The sequence below is a fragment of the Aotus nancymaae genome, unplaced genomic scaffold, assembly GCF_030222135.1.
Source record: "Aotus nancymaae isolate 86718 unplaced genomic scaffold, 86718_ANA_hifiasm-v0.15.2.pri h1tg000011l, whole genome shotgun sequence".
In the NCBI taxonomy this organism is placed as follows: domain Eukaryota; kingdom Metazoa; phylum Chordata; class Mammalia; order Primates; family Aotidae; genus Aotus; species Aotus nancymaae.
The window spans coordinates 71363543-71381646 of NW_026988422.1; the positions used below are offsets into that span (position 1 = coordinate 71363543).

The 18104-nt window shown below is 39.3% G+C and overlaps 1 protein-coding gene and 1 non-coding gene across 8 annotated transcripts in view; both read right to left on the reverse strand.

The window, feature by feature from the left end:
- Positions 1-18104, reverse strand: part of GALC (galactosylceramidase) — a 130678-nt gene that overhangs the window by 59413 nt on the left and 53161 nt on the right. The window contains exons 1-4 of one of the 7 annotated variants that reach the window (XM_064375109.1): positions 6670-6864; positions 2531-2599; positions 1907-1970; positions 163-276 (exon numbers count right to left, since the gene is read on the reverse strand). In XM_064375109.1, the coding sequence (XP_064231179.1) occupies positions 163-276; positions 1907-1970; positions 2531-2599; positions 6670-6864 (442 nt within the window). Of the gene's footprint in view, positions 1-162; positions 277-1906; positions 1971-2530; positions 2600-2867; positions 2928-4224; positions 4403-5011; positions 5934-6669; positions 6865-18104 lie in introns of those variants that run through there. The other 6 variants (XM_064375110.1, XM_064375111.1, XM_064375112.1 and 3 more) reach the window with 6 other exon arrangements.
- LOC135274381 (U6 spliceosomal RNA) lies at positions 10091-10192 on the reverse strand. Its single transcript, XR_010342222.1, has one exon. It is a non-coding gene; the product is annotated as a U6 spliceosomal RNA (small nuclear RNA).

Genomic DNA, 18104 nt, shown 5'->3' on the forward strand with positions numbered 1-18104 from the left:
CAGAAAGGATCACCCCTGGCACATGCTTTGCTGCTGGCAGAATACTGATAGTATTAATGATATCATGAGTACTTCAGTATTAACAGATTCCACCAACATGATTCAGAATTTAAAAATTAAAGGAAAAGACACTGAAGAAGCACTGCAAACTTCATTTCTTACCAATGAGTGTAATATTAGGATTCCTCTTCTTAGCTTCCTTCATTAACCACCACTCATATCCCCGGAAATAATTCTCATCTAGTGCATAGTGCATGTGGGAGGGCTCAGTGCCATCTGAAAAGAGGAGAGCAAAAATGGAAGAAAATGATCCATGAATGGTACTTCCTAGGACCGTCTCACTCCCCCCACAAACCTCCCCCAACACACTTCGCAAAGGCAGTATTCCAGTTCTAATCCTGAAGTTGGGCAAATTATAATCTTATACAACTTAAGGACAGATGATAAAAGCATATTATTTCATCCTTTTTCATTATCTTAAGCGTTGTCCTTTTTCATTATCTTAAGCGTTGTAAAAGTCTTAATAAAACCATGACCTTCTATTATAAGCAGTACTGAGAGAAATGTTATCACTCATATAACTAAAAATTCCCAGTATTCATTCTTCTGGGCTTTTGATCTCTCTGTGGTTTTCAAATCCCCATGTCCTCTCTCTGTGGTTTTCAAATTCCATGTCCTCTCTCTGCAGTTTTCAAATCCCCATGTCCAACTTGTATTTCTGATTATCTCAACTTATAGCTCATCAACTCTGGATGTGAATCCCTGGGCTCTTGAGCCCTGTTCTCAGATCCCACACCTTTAGCCTATAATATGTCTTGATATAGGAAGAGTTTTGAGAACAAAAAGGAATGAGTATACATATCCACTCTAAGAATAACAAAATTCTACACTAACATCTGCAGTTAATAGAGGTTATATTATCATAGCCCTGAGGGAGGTAACTGCTATCAAAGTCCACCTATATTCCCATAGTTCACAAACATGCTAAGTAGGGCCTTCCAAGAGGCCCTTGCCCATTTCTTAAAGGTAAACATCAGAATTCACAAGAACTGCCTGTTTATGTATCTCTACCTCTAATTTAGCTTTAGCAGGTGAAATTAGCCTATCATTATCAATTCTGCCTAAAAGCTTTTAAGGGTAAAATGCAATAGCTTGGGGAAAGTTTCTGTTATGGAAGTTTCTTTTGTTTTTGCTTTGCACTTTTTCTTTTAATATGAACACTAATACCACCACATAGACATATCTGTTTAACAAAGAATTACTTCCAAATCACTAGCAGGAATACAAGTATGCAGAAGATACTCTAGAGTTCATCATAATGGAATCTGACCTATAAATAATAAGCTATATCTAATCATAGAATTTTTTTTCCTTCTTCCTGGAAACAAAAAACCAATAAACTGCTAATTGATAACATGGACTACCCAAAGCTAATCAAAATAGTTACAATGAAGACTGAAGATTTAGTGATTAAAGATAGTTTTGTTTTTAAAAGAAAAAAAGCTGTATCTCTGAAACACTGGTTACATACATTTTTACCACATAAGTTAATAACATTTTATATATTCTATACAAAATTAAAGTATTTCTAACATCAATAGAATTCAAAACTGTTCCTACACTCTGTCTTGTGTATATAGGTTTTAGAAAACTGTGGATTTGTTTACTACTGATTACTTCAACTAAATAAGCAATTTAAAGTCTGAATACTGTTTTTGACAGAACAGTCATATTCTATATAATATCTTAAAATAGTTACAGTTAAAAAATAAGGAACAATCTAATAAGGGACAATCAATCTCAAAAGCGTTTGTATTGTTTACACATATTCTGAAATCACAGTCTATATGGTGACGTATAGATTAAAATGTTGATGGGGGAAATCCTATCTCCCAAATTCTCCTACCTGTTGTCTGCCCATCACCACCTATTTCCACTTTTAGAATATGCAAAGAGGCACCAAAATTCGGCTGTGAAAAGAAGTGACGGTATTAACATAGTGCTGTATTCTATGAAGCTTCAAGACAATTACTAATCATTGCCTTTGGTTTTACAGATGCAAAAACAAAAGCAAAACTTCATACAGCAATTTATTCTCAAAGTAATCTGCCCTTTTTTTTTTTTTTTTTTTTTGAGACAGAGTTTCGCTCTTGTTACCGAGGCTGGAGTGCAATGGCACGATCTCGGCTCACCGCAACCTCGGCCTCCTAGGTTCAGGCAATTCTCCTGCCTCAGCCTCCTGAGTAGCTGGGATTACAGGCACGTGCCACCACGCCCAGCTAATTTTTGTATTTTTAGTAGAGACGGGGTTTCACCATGTTGCCCAGGATGGTCTCGATCTCTTGACCTCGTGATTCACCCGCCTTGGCCTCCCAAAGTGTTGGGATTACAGGCGTGAGCCACCGCGCCCAGCCATAATCTGCCATGTTTTCGAAAACTAGAATTGTGAAGTTAATAAATTCTATGGTGAAATTCACCATACAGTTTCTAAAATATCACAGGTACCATGAAATAATTATTTTTTCATTACCTTAAAGAGATAATCCAATATTTGAGAACGATAGGGCTCTGGATAATTAACCAGAAGTCGGGAGGTTGCCTAAAAAAAAAAGTTTTTAAAAGTATGACTAAAAGAAATCCAATCATGACTGCTTGTCGACAGTGTTCATGCACACCACCTGGTACACACATAGCCTCGGGCAAGGTCAGGCTGGGGAAAAGCACCTCACAAGTTGTTTGTCTGTCCTTCCTGTGCCAATCATTGGGTAAGCAGGGTTGCTATTTGTCTGACAGCTAAAAGGTTCTCTTCTGCTTGGATGAGGGTTAACTGGGAGGTAAGCTTGCTAACCTCATGATCACAAACTTACCTTGAAACTTAGGTTTTCTATCTTAAAACCACTTGGCAACGATATCTCAGGACTAAGATGAGAGGGATGAATCTCAGGTAATTTTTCCCCTTAACATCTTCCAGAAAACATTACAAGCAGCAATGCTGAAAGGAAGCACTGCTTTCCCCATCCTCATAAACTCTGCCTGTTACTATTAAGAATGACCAGCAATAATGACCAGGCTGTACTAAGAAAACCTAACACAGGACTGGCCTCAGAATGCATGGAAAGATGACGGTGGACAGTGCAGGGACCAATACCGGATCATGCCTGGACCACGGCATACAACTGTTTGAAAAAAGTAATCACAAAACCAATAACTGACCCATAATCTATCTTTTGGGAGGCAATATAAGCAAAAAATAATAATAATAAAAGAGGCAGGTTTTCGGCATGAAACAGTAGCACGTCCTCAGGCTTGTAAACCAGACAGCCCTAGGTTCAAACTGCTGACACTCGGCCAGGTGTATGTATGATGATTGGGACAAAATACTTCACTTTTATGGGGTTCAACTTTCTATTTTATACTGTCATATACGCTACCACTGACATTCTGGTGGAGCCCATATCTACTCTCTCATACCCAAAATATCCCCAGTCCCTACCAGTGCTCTCTAGCCACTCTTCCCATACACCTCAATATATCCCAAACCAATTGTAGCACTTTTGCATGTATCTGCTCCTTTTCCTGAATTTGCTAAGTAATGAATACTTGCCAAAACCATAAATTCGAGCCACCTTTTGTTCAAACTTCCCATGCACCCTCAGTCACCAAGATATCCTTAACAGCTCCCAAATCCTTCCTCTACTCTTCAACCCACTGACTTACCTAGGCCCTCCTCACTTAAGAGAGCAGTGTAAGTGGTCTCAGGGCATCCCCTCTGCCTCACCCTGTATTCTATCTTACATGCTACTTACCAGAGTAACCTTCCCAAGACACAAATGTAATCATGAAACTCTTCTGTATAAACATGCTAAGACCTTCCCTTCCCCAAAAGCTTTCAGGATAAAGTTCAAATTGCTCAATTTTGCACCCAAATTCCTTAATTATTTCGTTCCTAAACCTCATACTTTACCCCATCACTCTCACACCTTCCATCTAGATGTATCAAACAACTTTTTTCTCTTCTTATGCCTGGAATGAACCCCACATCCTCTCTTGGACAACTCGAATTCATCTTTCAGCTTAAATTCCACCTCTTCAAGGAAAGATGTCTTCTGACTCTACCCACTGATCTGATGTGTCTTCTTGGGGCTCCTTTGGTACCAGGTCCATATCTCTATCACAACATTTCAAACCCTGCATTCTTATCACTCCTTTACTTTTCGGACTCACCTCTTAGTTCCTTAAAGACATTGACTGTGTCTTATTCAAGTTCAAATCCTCATTCATTGTTATTCGATAAAGACTTATTAAATATTTCATGGGTTTTTTTGTTGCAACAGTACAGGCAACATAACACAGGAGACTCTGAGTCAAATGGAGCTTGTGTCCTGATTTCATCATTTATAAGCTATGTAATCATAGGCAAATTATTGTAAAGTGGATTATCTTACTCATTCAGCTGTTGTAAGACGAAAATTAGATGTACGTAAAGGAATTGGCACATTACCTGGCACATAGTAAGTTCTCAATAAAGCCAATTGTTATATATACAATTTTTTAAAAAATACACATTTCTCAAAGAGCTTACAACCTAGCAGGGGTTGTATTAAAATAGGCATTCTTTAAATGAACACAGTATGGGCACACTAACATATCCTTGACCCTAGGTAAACAATGCTTCCCGTCCTACAGTACACCATTAAAACTGTGTGTTTTTCTGTCTAGGGTTTATTCTGCCCTCTATGCACTCCCACATTTAACAGATAAAGTATCAGCTGTAGCCAAACACATCAATCATGCTATTGCAAACCTACAGCCACACCTAACACAACAGCATAACCAAATGTCAAAATGCACCATCAAGCAATAGCAAATCATGGGATTACTAACTACACTGCCTGAATGAGGCCTGGAATGGTTTACAGGCCCAGAAAAAAGCCCTGGTAACACTTCCTCATTCAGTAGTCTTGAAATAACTTCCTCCTCCCAAAACTGGTTATTAACCAAAATTAGTCACCTGTGAGACATCATCCTAAGTACTTCAGGTCCATCCTCACAATGCTCCTGCCATGCAGGTGTTACTGTATCCCCCAAAAAAGATAGTGAGGCAGAGAGGAGTTACAATAAATAACCCACCAAGGCCATACAGTGAAGTGGCAGAATCCAGAATAAACTCTTAGAAATCTTCTCTTTAGTCTATATTCTTAACTACTCATTGTAGCATACTGATTTCCCTCTCTGACATGAAGATTAAATGACAGCATTCTAAACACTTACTGCCACAAACTGGGATAGAGACCAAGGGCTCCACAAAGAAGTTAAAAATGGTATCTAAATATAATGTTGCAAGAATTTTCATTATTTAGTGAGTTCCTATGAGGAGTAATGCTGCATACACAGGGATACTAATAACTGCTGTATATTCTATCAGATTAGATAGGACTTTCCTACTCTAAACTATGAAATGATTCTTCTCATCTTAGTAATTTTAAACTTGGCTTAATAAACCTAATGGAAACAAAGACTTCCATTTTTCGGTAAGCTTTTACACTAGATTTAGTATCACAAGGAAAGCTATCAAAAAGATGGGGCCTCATTTTACGAAATATTGGCTGTTTCAGGTTTAGACCAAAAACATAAAAAGGAGAATAGCAGTAGCAAAGAATAAATGCATTAGCTCATTAGCCTACAGGTTTCCCCTGAAATATCCATCAGCACTGCTGAAGAGATTGCAAATTAGGGAATAAAAGCATAAAAATCAAAAAGGATCAACTAGGGGAAAAAAATTTCCCCTAGTAGAAGGTCATATCATGTGGTCGGACTACAGGCCAGGTCATCCATGCAGTAAGCATTCAAGCTTGTTCTGAGTTGAACGTAAGGATGCAAGCTCCATCTAACTCAACCCAAAATATCCAAGAATTCAACCTTAACATTTTCAAAAAAAAAAAAAGAAAAAAAAAGCCCTAGATGTAATTTCGGGTACAAACCAAAAAAAAAAAAAAACTTTCTCACCCAAAGGTCTGTCACCATAAAGCCCAGGGGCCCAGAGGGAGTACCAGGTAGTTTCAGGCCACTTATCTTCCTAAAGAGACCTTGAGGCACCAGTCCTACCTCCAAACAAAATCCTATTCCGGCTACCCTCTCTGGAAGAGCCCATCCTTACCCTGTCCTGACAAATGCCCGGGACTTAACGACTCCACCACCCGCCAACTCCCCCAAAAGGAAGAGACACAGCCAAAGCATCCCACTGGGGCGTCCGCTTTCGCACACGGACGCTCCCGCATTCCCTGGCCCTTTCTGGAGCGACGCTCCTTGACTGCCATCTATCTCCTCGACGAAATAGCCTGGGCCCCATTGCCTGGGACGAGGGTTCCAGCCCCGGCTTCTTCACTACTTAGACCTGTCACCTTACTCTCTGGACCTTCTGGACCTTCTGGACCTCCAGATCCTCATTTATTCAAACCTAACTGCCCTTCTGGTTCAAGTTAAACGAAAAAGCACCCGCCCCAGCCCGCAGCGGGTCGGCCCCAACAGCCTGCGGACTGAAACCCTAAGAAAATGTGGCGGAAGCGGGAGCGCGTCGAAACGCAGGGCAACGCCGCGGGGGCTTGTGGGACGGGCCCCAAGGGGCGGGCTCTCGGTACCCCCCGCGTAACCCTGCGGCCAGCCGCTCACCCCGCCGCCGCTGACCCCGCCGATACCGTCGAACTCCCGGCCCAGCCCGTCGGAGTCGTCGAGCACGTACGCGCCGCCGGGCGCCAGCAGCGCGCACAGCAGCAGCGGCACCGCGGCGCGGCCCGCCGAGCCCATGGCGGCCGTCATGGCTTTCACTCGGCGTTGCTGGGAAGCCGAGAGCAGCATCTCAGCCATTGTGTCGGTCATATGACTCCGGCGCCCGGGGAGGCGGGTCCTGTTGGCGCCACGGTGGAGATGGGCAGGAGGCTGCTGACGCTGACGCCGCCATTTTGAGTGCGGGCCAAAGGCCACTGACGCAGCCTGCGCCGCGCTGAGGAAATTAGAAACGTGCTTTATCTTATGGCTTGCATGTGTGTGGTCAACCACCGGACTTCACATGTACTTACTTGCGGCTTCTCTTCAGGCGTCACCGGCGGGAGCACTTTAACGCAAGGAAGGTGGATGTCCAAGGTCCACCAAGGGAAGAGGGCAATGAGTGGCCCTACTGTGGCTCTTCCCCAGCATCTCAGGGAGTATCTACCTCGTGCGAGGACCAGGCTTGGACCCCAAGTCCCAGTTCCACTGTCATCTTGGTGATCAGTTTGCTTTTGGAGCCTGAGTTTTCTGTTATGTAAGATGAAGCCAGAAGAGCAGCAGAGTAAGGGACTGAGATAAAAGTTAATAAGCACTCAGTACACTGAATGCATTCCACATGTGGCAAATGTGAGCTGAGAAGGTTCTCCATTCTGGTAACTACCCCGGCATATTCAAGGCTTTTAGCTTTGAAGGAGTTAAGAATATACCACTTCAAAATATGCTGCTGTGCCATATTGACTATTTTAAATTAAAGGCACTTAAAAAAAAAAAACCAACAGGTGCAAAATCACTCTGATGGATGTGTCTTAAAAGCAGGAGATGAATCAAAAAAAAAAAAAAAAAGCAGGAGATGAAATTCCCACGTGAAAGATGTCTTCCCTATAAAATAACATTATTACCTTCAAGGACTGGAAGTTGAAGTCGAGGGAAATCTATCCAAACAAAAGTGTGTTAATCCCTATCTTCCTAGTCGCTTCTCTACCCAATTAACTACTCTAGTCCAAGCCCCTTCACTTTATCATGCTTCATAACTTACTATTTTTTGTCCATTTCAGTGGATATGCTTTTAACTGCTGCTTTCGGTCTTTTTTTTTTTTTTTTTTTTAAGTGAGCCTTCGTCCCCACTGCCATGCCATGTGAAATAAAGTTGTGTGCTTCTCTCCTGTCAATCTATTAATACCTTAAATCAGTTTAATACTAGGGCCCTGCTGGGACCCTACATAGATGAAGGTGAAATTCTGCCTCCCCTACAGTTTTATACACTATCTTCCATGGTCATTTGAAATCATTTCAGACAGATAACTCTAAATTGGTAGGAAAGTTGTGAATTGCCCTGGAATTTCTGCCACATTCAGCACTGTCCTGAGATTTCTGATTTCCTTGTTATTGAAGTAAATTAAAGAGACTCCGAAGAGCTGCAAAGAAAGATTTTCTGATCCCAAAATTTCTCTTAGCAGAAGTATGGACCTGGTTATCATTGTCTGCACAAGCCCCTGAGATGCCACAATGGCAAGAAAAAGACCCAGAGACTTTAGGACCTTTGGGAATTTGTCTGCAGAACCCTATTTGGAATCTGATTATTTTGCCCCTTAACCACAAACCTAAATCTAAGCTTCCAGAACTCAATTATATTTGAAGGTCAGATCTCTGGGCAATCCCTTAAATATGCATATCAGGTCCTCTGATATCTCTGGGTTCTTAATGTACATTAGCTGTGTTTGTTCTTTCTCTCTTTTTAAATTACTCTCCATCTATCCTGGTTTACCAAGGACAGTCACAACTTATGTCTATTGTCCAAACATAATTATTGATAATGCTCCTTTCACCCTCCGTAGTTTTCTGACTTGGATCAGTTAAATAGTCCCCTGTGTATGAACCACTTATTTCCCTTGGTTTCTTCTCTCCCCAGTATAACACGAATCTGAACTCTGTCTTCACACTGCTACCAGTTTATGATGCAAGTCAGTAATTTTCCAGTTCTGTGGATTTACCCTTACAGAATTCACTCTGATCTATTTGTTCTAACACAATATTTTAAGCATGAGCTGGAGCATCTGTGGATACAAGCCATGGTAACCATTCCATCAAGTGAATGTTAAGTTTCTCTCACCACCTCTTAACAAGCACATAAGACCCATGTAACACCTTGACTAGGTAGGAAATACCAAGGTGATAACAGAGGAAACTACCATACACATAAAATTAGGAAGTTGCGTGATGATATATGAATACCCAGCATACATCCTCCAGTAGCACATCATTGTGAAATGGGTCAGTGGTCAATGGTCTCATTGTCTGAGGTATTATCCAAGCTTGTGTTCTCACAACCAAGAGAATTAAGGAACGTGGACACCAGAGTGAAGTTGAAGGGAAAGTTTACTATGTAAAAGAAGAAAGCTTTCTTTAGTGGAGAGGGGTCCCAGATGGGTTGCCACTTCTACAGTTGAATCCAAAAGCTTTTATAAGAAACTCCTCTCATCTCTGTAGCTGTTTGTGTAACTTATCTATAAAGCTGTCTGTGCAACTCCCCTTATCTGTGCAACTGCGGGTATGTCTTGGGTAAGCACAAAGTTCAACTTCTCTTTTTTGTGTAACTGTGGGTCTGTTCTTTCCACCCCCTTACAAGCTTTCACGGAGCCCACCATGTATGTGCCTGAAAAGTGCAAGAAACTTTTCCCTGGGAGCCCACTAATCACACAAAGACCAAAAGGCTTCTATGCTGGGCCTTATTTTCTTAACAGTGCAGCTGTTGCCTGAGTTTTCCCCAGGCCACTCTGTTTATGCCTGTATCTTGATTTTTTCAGGCTGTCTTTCTGTTTAAAAGAATTTTACCGAAAACCAGCTTTAGCTCTCTGCCCAACTAAGTTTTCCCTTTTCTCCTCCTTCAGTTGCACCTTATACTTGGAATGCATGCCACAAATATTTGAGCAATGTGTGAAATCTACAAAAGAGGAAACAAACTCTAAAGGAAAAGGTAGTCTAACTCCCAAGAAGTCCCAGTAGTTCCTATTCGTTCAGTTATCAAAGAAATTGCTTACCAGATAAATATTTTTTGTTTCTAATTTCTAGTCCAAATTCATGAGACTATTAGGCAAGAACGTTTCTAATAAGAGGCCAATAAATACAAGCTGACAGAGAACCTTGAAGTGCTGGGCACAACACTCAAATGTGCATAAAAATGGCAGTTACCAGACAAGTGATCATATGCTTAGCTTCCCTTCTGTCTGTGAATCAGGATCAGTGAGATAAGATGGTAAGAGAGAAGGAAGGTCCCAGTTTTCAGATTTTAAATGAGTTTAAAAAGTAATGACAGTGTTTCTCTCTTTTTAATCTGAAACACTTATAGAATTTGCATGTCATCCTTGCTCAGGGGCCACAGTAATCTCTGTAACATTCCAATGTTCATATATGTGCTGCCAAAGGAAACGATGGTTTTTCTGTTAAATCACAGGTGTTTCTAGGTATCACAACTACACTTCAGCCACCCCAAATCTCTCCTTTTTTAAATTAAATGGGATCAAAATCAAATGGTCTCTTGAGAAGGATCAGAGATATTTTAATGAAAATTTATTGATAAACTCTAATAGCAGTCTGGATTGTTTTCTTTTGCCCTTCCCCCCACCCCCAAGACTATCATAAAAGAGTATGATAGCATTATGTTGTCTCACTTCAGGAAAAGTCTTTACTTTAGAAATCAGTCCACCTCCCCTTCTGTGTACCATTGATGAGCATTTAGGTTGGTTCCATGTTTTTGCTATTAGGCTGTCAGAAATTCTAGGGCAGAGGCCAAGTTTATTTCTTCTTTGTACTTCTTAAGCACAGTGCCCAAACCATGCTAAGTACTCAATAAATATTAGTTGAATTGAACATAAAAAAAAAAATCACTGAATGGTGAAGAAAGAATTATTTACAAAGGGAGTTAGAAACATTTCTTAAAGTAAGAGTCCCCTGGGACATGAGAGTGTACAGTGCTTTCTCTTCATGAACTGTCCTGTAACATCTGCTATTTTTTTTAACTTTAAGTTCAGGGGTGCACGTGCAGGTTTGTTACACAGGTAAATTGCATGTCATGGGGGTTAATGTACAGATTATTTCATCACCCAGGTAATAAGCAATAGGTAGTTTTTTAATCCTCCCCCACTTCCCACCTCCCACCCTCCACCCTCCACCCTCAAGTCAGCCCCAGTGCCTGTTGTTTCATTCTTTGTGTTTATATGTACTTGATGTTTAGCTCCCACTTATAAGTGAGAATATGCAGCATTTGGTTGTCTGTTCCTGTGCTAGTCTTCTTAGGGTAATGGCCTCCAGCTCCATTCATGTTGCTGCAAAGGACATGATCTCATTCTTTTTTTATAGCTGTTTTAGTATTCCATGGTATATATGTAACACATTTTCTTTATCCATTGATGGGCTGTTGATGGACATTTAGGTTGATTCCATGTCTTTGCTATTGCAAATAGTGCTGAAATGGCCATAAGTTGCATATGTCTTTACAGGAGAATGATTTATATTCCTTTTGGTATATATCCAACATCTGTTATTTGTCTGGTCTTTCAACTTTGGACATGTTTCTTCATTGCAGCTGTTAGTTACACTGCCCTGTTCAGTGACTTCTCCCTAAAATATGTTACAGGGTTCTATTAATACAGGACTTTATATAAACAAAATGAAAATAATTCGGAGGACAGAATCCACCTAATGAAATAAATTATAAATTGCTCAATGAACATTTTTCTTAAGTATAACTACAAATAAAAACATCTACAGTAAAGAGCAATATAGTGTAGTAGTTACAATATTGAATCTGAAGCCCCAGGTTTTCTGGATTCAAATCTTTCTCCTATCACTTAGTAGCAGTGTAATTTTTGTTAAGTTATATAACTTCCTTGGGCTTCAGTTTACCCATCCATAAAATAGAGATAATGATGGCACTATATTAATGTGAACATTGGACAAGCTAATATTCATATAGCACTTAGAAGAGTGACCCACACATCCTATGTGTTATGAGTGCTTATTACATAAATGGTAACATAAATGACATACCTATGTAACTATCATATAACTTTTGAGCTTACTGCTTTCCCCACAATTAATTCTGCAAAAACAGATTATTCCTATCTTTGTATTGGTCTCAATTTTTCTTTTTGCTGGGTTGTTGTCTACAGTCATCCAAATCTAAGTACAGTGTGGCTGATTCCTCACAGTGAGAGTCTTGGTGTGAAGCAGAATTCTGCCTCCTAGAATTAAAGGAACTAGATCCTCCCTCTTAAAGCACTACAGGCTCTGACAATGACCAGGCTTTCTCATTCAGTTCCTTGAATCTGCAGATTTGACCTTGGAAGAGTAACTAGATGTATGCACAGTTGAAAAATTTCACAAAAGCCATGTCAGAGTCCAGAGGAGGCAACTGCGTAGAGGCTCCATCAGAGGTGGCCTCAGGTGCCTAAAGCAGTGGGTCAAGCAGTGCCATTCTCACCTGAATGCTCAGAGTGACCTGGCTTTTTGTCCTTTGACTCTAGGCTATTCTGCATCAATTCATTACATATCCTGATTTCTTTCTAAGTCATTCATTTTCTGCTCAGGTTAGCCGCAGGTGGTTTCTGTTACCTGGGGCAAGGAACCCTGAAGGATACACCAGGTTATAATCCAAGGCTGATGTGATAATTGCAAAGAATTATCAGCCTCCATATCTGCACTTCTCCACTGTAAAAACTGCCTTCACCACCTTTAGTCCTTTGCTGGTAATTGTTACAGCACAGATTTGCTCAAATAAAGAAATTCCAGGAAATTGTAGTGTCCTCCTATGCTTTACCTATGATATTTCTGCTCTTCCTTGGATTGCAAATACCCACTTGATTGCACACCTGTCAGGAAAAGAATTTTAGAGTCCACCTGGCCCCAGGTACCAGGCATGAAGAAAATGACAGTACAAGAGGTTCTCACCACTCAAAATATTTTTGAAACATCTATTACAATTCTCTCTAATAGAAATATATCCAGTAGTGAGATTGCTGAATCACATGGTAGTTTTATTTTTAATTTTTTTAGGAACTGCCAGTTTTCCATAGTGTCTAAATTAGTTCCATTCTCACCAACATTGTGCATGGGTTCCCTTTTCTCTACATCCTTGACAACATTTTCTTTCCTCTTTCTGATCACAGCCATTCTAACAAGTATGAGGTGATATCTCATTATATTTTCAATTTGTGTTTCCCTTATGATTTGTGATCTTGAGTATTTTTAATATACCTGTTGTCCTTTTGTATGTATCCTTTTGAGAAATGTCTATTCAGATCCTTTGCCCATTTTTAATAAGGTTATTTTCTTGTTATTGAACCGAGTTCCTTACTTATTTTAGATATTAATCCCTGAGATGTGTGGCTTGCAAATATTTTCTCTCATCGTGTAGGTTGTCTCTTCACTCTGTTGACTGTTTCTTTGGATATGCAGAAGCTTTTTAGTTTAATGTAACTCCATTTGTCTATTTTTACTTTTGTTGCCTGTGTTTCGGGGGTCATATCCAAAACATCATTGCCTAGACTAATGTCTTGGAGTTTTCTTCTACCAGTTTTACAGTTTCAGGTCTTACATTTAAATCTTAACCCATTTTGAGTTAATGTTTTCATATGGGTAAGATAAAGGTCTAATTTCGTTCCCCTGCATGTGAATATCTTGTTGTCCCAACACCATTTATGGAAAAGACTTCCTTTCCCCATGTGTTTTTGGTGCCTTTTTCAAAAATCAACTAACTGTAAATGTGTGTATTTATTTCTGAGCTTTTTATTCTGCTCTATTGATCTATGTTTCTGTTCTTATGCCAGCACCATACTGTTTTGATTACTGTAACTTGTAGTAGATTTTGGAGTCAAGTCATATGATGCCCCTAGCTTTGTTTTTTTTGCCCAACATTGCTCTGGCAATTTGGAGTTATTTTTTATTCCATATAAATTTTATGGTTGCATTTTCTGTTTCTGTGAAAAATAACATCGGAATTTTGATAGGAATTGCATTGCATCTGTAGATTGATTTGAGTAGTATGAACATTTTGACAATAGTAATTCTTCTAATCCATGAGCATGGAACATAGTTCCATTTACTTGTGTCTTCTTCAGTTTCTTTCATCAGTGTTTTATAGTTTTCAGCATACAGGTCCTTCATCTCCTTGGTTAAATTTATTTCTACATGTTTTTGTAGCTATTGTAAATGGGATTGTTTCCTTGATTTATTTTTAGAATAGTTCGTTTTTAGTGTATAGATGTGCTATTCATATGTGTGTTGATTTTGTATACTGTGACTTTACTGAATTTGTTTATTTGTTCTAATGTTTTTTGGTAGATACTTTATGGTTTCTTATATATAAAATTGTGTCATTTGCAAACAGGAACAATTTAACTTCTTCCTTTTTAATTAGGATATCTTTTACTTCTTTCTCTTACCTAATTGCTCTAGCTAGTCAAATAAAAATGGCAAGAGTGAGCATTCTGTCCTGTTTCTGATCTTAGAGGGAAAGCTTTTAACTTTCACTATTTAGTATGATGTGAGCCATGGGTTTGTCATATATGGACTTTATTATGTTGAGGTACATTCCTTCTACACCTAATTTATTGAGAGTTATTATAAAAGGATGTTAAGTTTTGTCAAATGCTTTTTATGCATCTATTGAGATATCAAATGGCTTTTGTGCTTCATTCTGTTAAAGTGATGTATGGTGAAAGATCCTGTTTATGTGCTGTTGAATTCAGTTTGCTAGTATTTTGTTGAGGATTTTTGTATCTTATATTCATCAGGACATTTGTGTGTAATTTTTTATCTTGTGTTCTTTCTGGTTTTGGTATCCAGGTAATGCTGGCCTCATAAAATAAATTGGGAAGTATTCCCACTTGTCCAAATTTTTTGGAAGAGTTTGAGAAGAATTGGTATGACTTCTTTAAATGTTTGGTAGAATTCAGCAGTGAAGACTTTAGGTCCTGGGCTTTCCTTTGGTAGTAGTTTTTTTATTGCTGATAACATTTCCTTACTTGTTATTGGTCTCTTCAGATTTTCTGTGTGTGTGTGTGTTTTTAATGTTTCAGTCTTGGCAATTTGTATGTGTCTAGGAACTTCTCCATTTCTTCTAGGCTACCAGATTTCCTCTTCCTATAAGGACACCAGTAAGATTGGATTAGGGCCTTCCCTTGCGGCTTTATTTTAATTTAATCACCCCTTTAAAGGCCCTATATCCAAATGCAGTCACATTCTGAGGTATTTGGGATTAGGACCTCAGCATGTGAATTTTGGGGAAGGACACAATTCAGCTCATAACACCATCTCAGATTCAGGGACTTTTCATGTTGCCAGAGCTGGAGGGTAGCTTGACCCTTGGTTCTCAGAACTGCCCTGTATCAATGCTGGCATCTCCTGAGACACCCTCTTTCCCTTCTGGTCTTTGGTAGTTAGCCCATGTAGTATTAACCTGAGTTGTTCCGTATCAGTGATGACAAAGTGCTGCACTGGGCCACTGAAAGTGCTGTGAGGTGGGCTGAAGCTTCCCATCATTTCTTTGTGCCCCTCGTGGTGTCCAGAAATCATTCTACTCCACCTGTGCTATATGGGCACAGAGGGACTTGATGAGTGTCTTAGTTCATTTTGTGTTGCTGTAAAGGAATACCTGAGACAAGATAATTTATAAAGAAAAGATGTTTGTTTAGCTCATGATTCTGTAGGCCAAGAAATTCAAGGGTGTGGCCCTGGCTTCTGGCAAAAGCTTTCATGCTGCACCACAGCATGGCAGAGAAAGTCCAAAGGGAAGTGGACACATGCAAAGAGGGGGAAACCAGCGAGGTATCCAGGCTCTTTTAACAGCCCATTCTCTCTAGATCTAATCCATTCCTGGGAGAACTAATCCAGAGAGAGAACTCACTACCTCAGAATGCACCAAGTCATTAAGGAAGGATCCATCCCTATTGCCCAAACATCTCCCACTAGGCCCCACCTCCCACTACTGCCACACTGGGAATCAAATTTCAACACCAGCTTTGTGAAGACAAACAAACCATACCCCAACCACAACAGTGAGGCTGTCTCAGCCCTCTCGGATACATACTCCTGCGTCTCTTTTTGAAAATGAGGCACAGGTTCATTCTCCTCCCCCAATCACACAACTCATCTAGGGTATTTGTCAACCACCCCTACCTAAGGACTTGCTTGGAAGAGAGTACAGCGATCAGGATGCAGGGCCCCTTTCTCAAGTGCTCACCACATCTCAGCTCTTGTACATACTTCCTCTCTTGCAACGGTAAGCCCAACCCCTATCAAGCAGGACAATCTTTTTGTTTTGGGGGCTGGGAAGCATTACTATTTCAACAGATATTCTCCCAAGCATAGTGTCTGTGCCTCAGTGTTTTCCATGGCCTTGAGTTCCCTAAATCTTTTAAAACTCAAAACTCACATTGTCTTCTTTTTTTTCCCCTGCTTTGTGCCAGAAATTTCCTTGAAGTAATAAATGCAAAATGGTTCACTGATTGCGTAAGGGTAGGGCTAGAGTGAAAAGAAATGTGGCTGGGAAAATACAGCATTATTTCAAAATCTTACCCTGCCACGTTTGGTTGCTGCTTTAACTAGTGAAAGCACACCTAGCAAATAGTGTGGCCTCACAAAGGACCCCTTCATCAGTAGAACACACTCTTGCACTGTCTACCCCATGGAGAAGTTGGAACCAGGTAGATCCACAATCTCTTCCCCATTACCCCATGGGTAGCCCAACTGGCCAGTGTTGGGTCCCCAGTTTGTGACCACAGAAGACCAAATAATTGGTCAGAAATGCCTACCCGCTTAAGGCAGCGTTCTGAATAACTACTAATTGTCTTTATCTCATCGTTAGGTTGTTAAAATGTCACAGGGACTCAGTGGTCTAACATTTCTAACCATTCATTGTAATAGATAGCCCTATAGTTGAAAGTACAGTATTGCCATATTTTCTGTATCAAGGAGCAAATTTCTCAAAAGTTGGTAAATTTCTTTTTGTGTAGAGTTGGCAAGGTTTCAGTATAGGTCAGCTCTAGCTTTTTCTCCTGTTTGATCAAGAGAAGTGAAAGTTTGTGTTTCTTACATTTCTTAACTACATACTTTTTTTTGAAAAGCAAAATACATAAATATTTGATATGGATAAGAAAATACCCTTTCCCTAAAAGCAGAATTTTAGTCTATTCAGATAAAATAAGAGATCATGAGAGTTATGAAATACCTACATAACAATACACTTGTATCCCTGAACTTAAAAAGAGAAATACCATGTATAGAAACCTCAGATAAGCAGATGTGCGAAACCAAGCAAAAGTGAACATTTTGAATTAGGGTCACGAGTAAACCGAAATCGTTACTCTCATTTTTGTAAAAGTTCAAGACTTATTATTTTTTACTTTATACTTTTTATTTTAGTAACAATATATTCTAATTTATGATTTACTATATGCTAAATTACTTTATAAACGCTTGTGTACTTTATAAATGTAAGGTATTAGTTTTATTATTCTCAAAGAAAGACCTGCAAAGGAAGTATTGAAAATCTTACATTCCTCATATACCCTGAAGAACTTTAATGTGAAAAGCCAGGCTCATCTTTTCCATCTCTGAGTAGGGAGGTAAAAAAAAAGCCACCACCAACAACGCTTAATGTCCTTTTACAAATACAGAATGTCCTGATTACAATTCTTCAAAATTAGGTTAAATGTCTTCATCTCAAATCAATTCTGTTCTTCAAAGTGATATCTCTGACTTTTTTATATATCAATAATAAGAAAGTTATAGATGCTAATTTCACTTCATATTAAACCACTTACAGATTTGGCTTTAACTTTAACTTGCTAAAGTAGATGAGTTCTTATACTAACAATATAAGTCTTTCTCAAATAAAATTTTCAAGTTTTATAAAATTATTTAGTTGTCTCAGCCAGTTAATTCAACTGGTTTTAGCCATCTCTGTTTTCTATTCCAAGAGGAGACTCAAAGGAGAAATAGTTCTACAATCAAAGACTGTATATCCAATCCCAGTAGTCCCTCCAAAAAAAAAAAAAAAAGACTTTATGAAGTTGGCTACCTTAACCCCTGCTTTAAATAGCACAATATCTATCATTAAATCCCAATCCCCAATTCTCTGTCTTGTTTTTTTCCCAGAAACTTCAGCACACTGAATCTGTCTACAATATCCTCCCCTATCTTGCACATCCAAATGGCTCATTCTATTTTATCGTACCCTTCTTGAAGTACTTCTTCATTTTGCCATTGCACTACAATTATTATTAAACATGTCTTTCTCTTTTTCTAGGTTAAAAAAAACTCCTTTTGGTTGATAGCCAGTT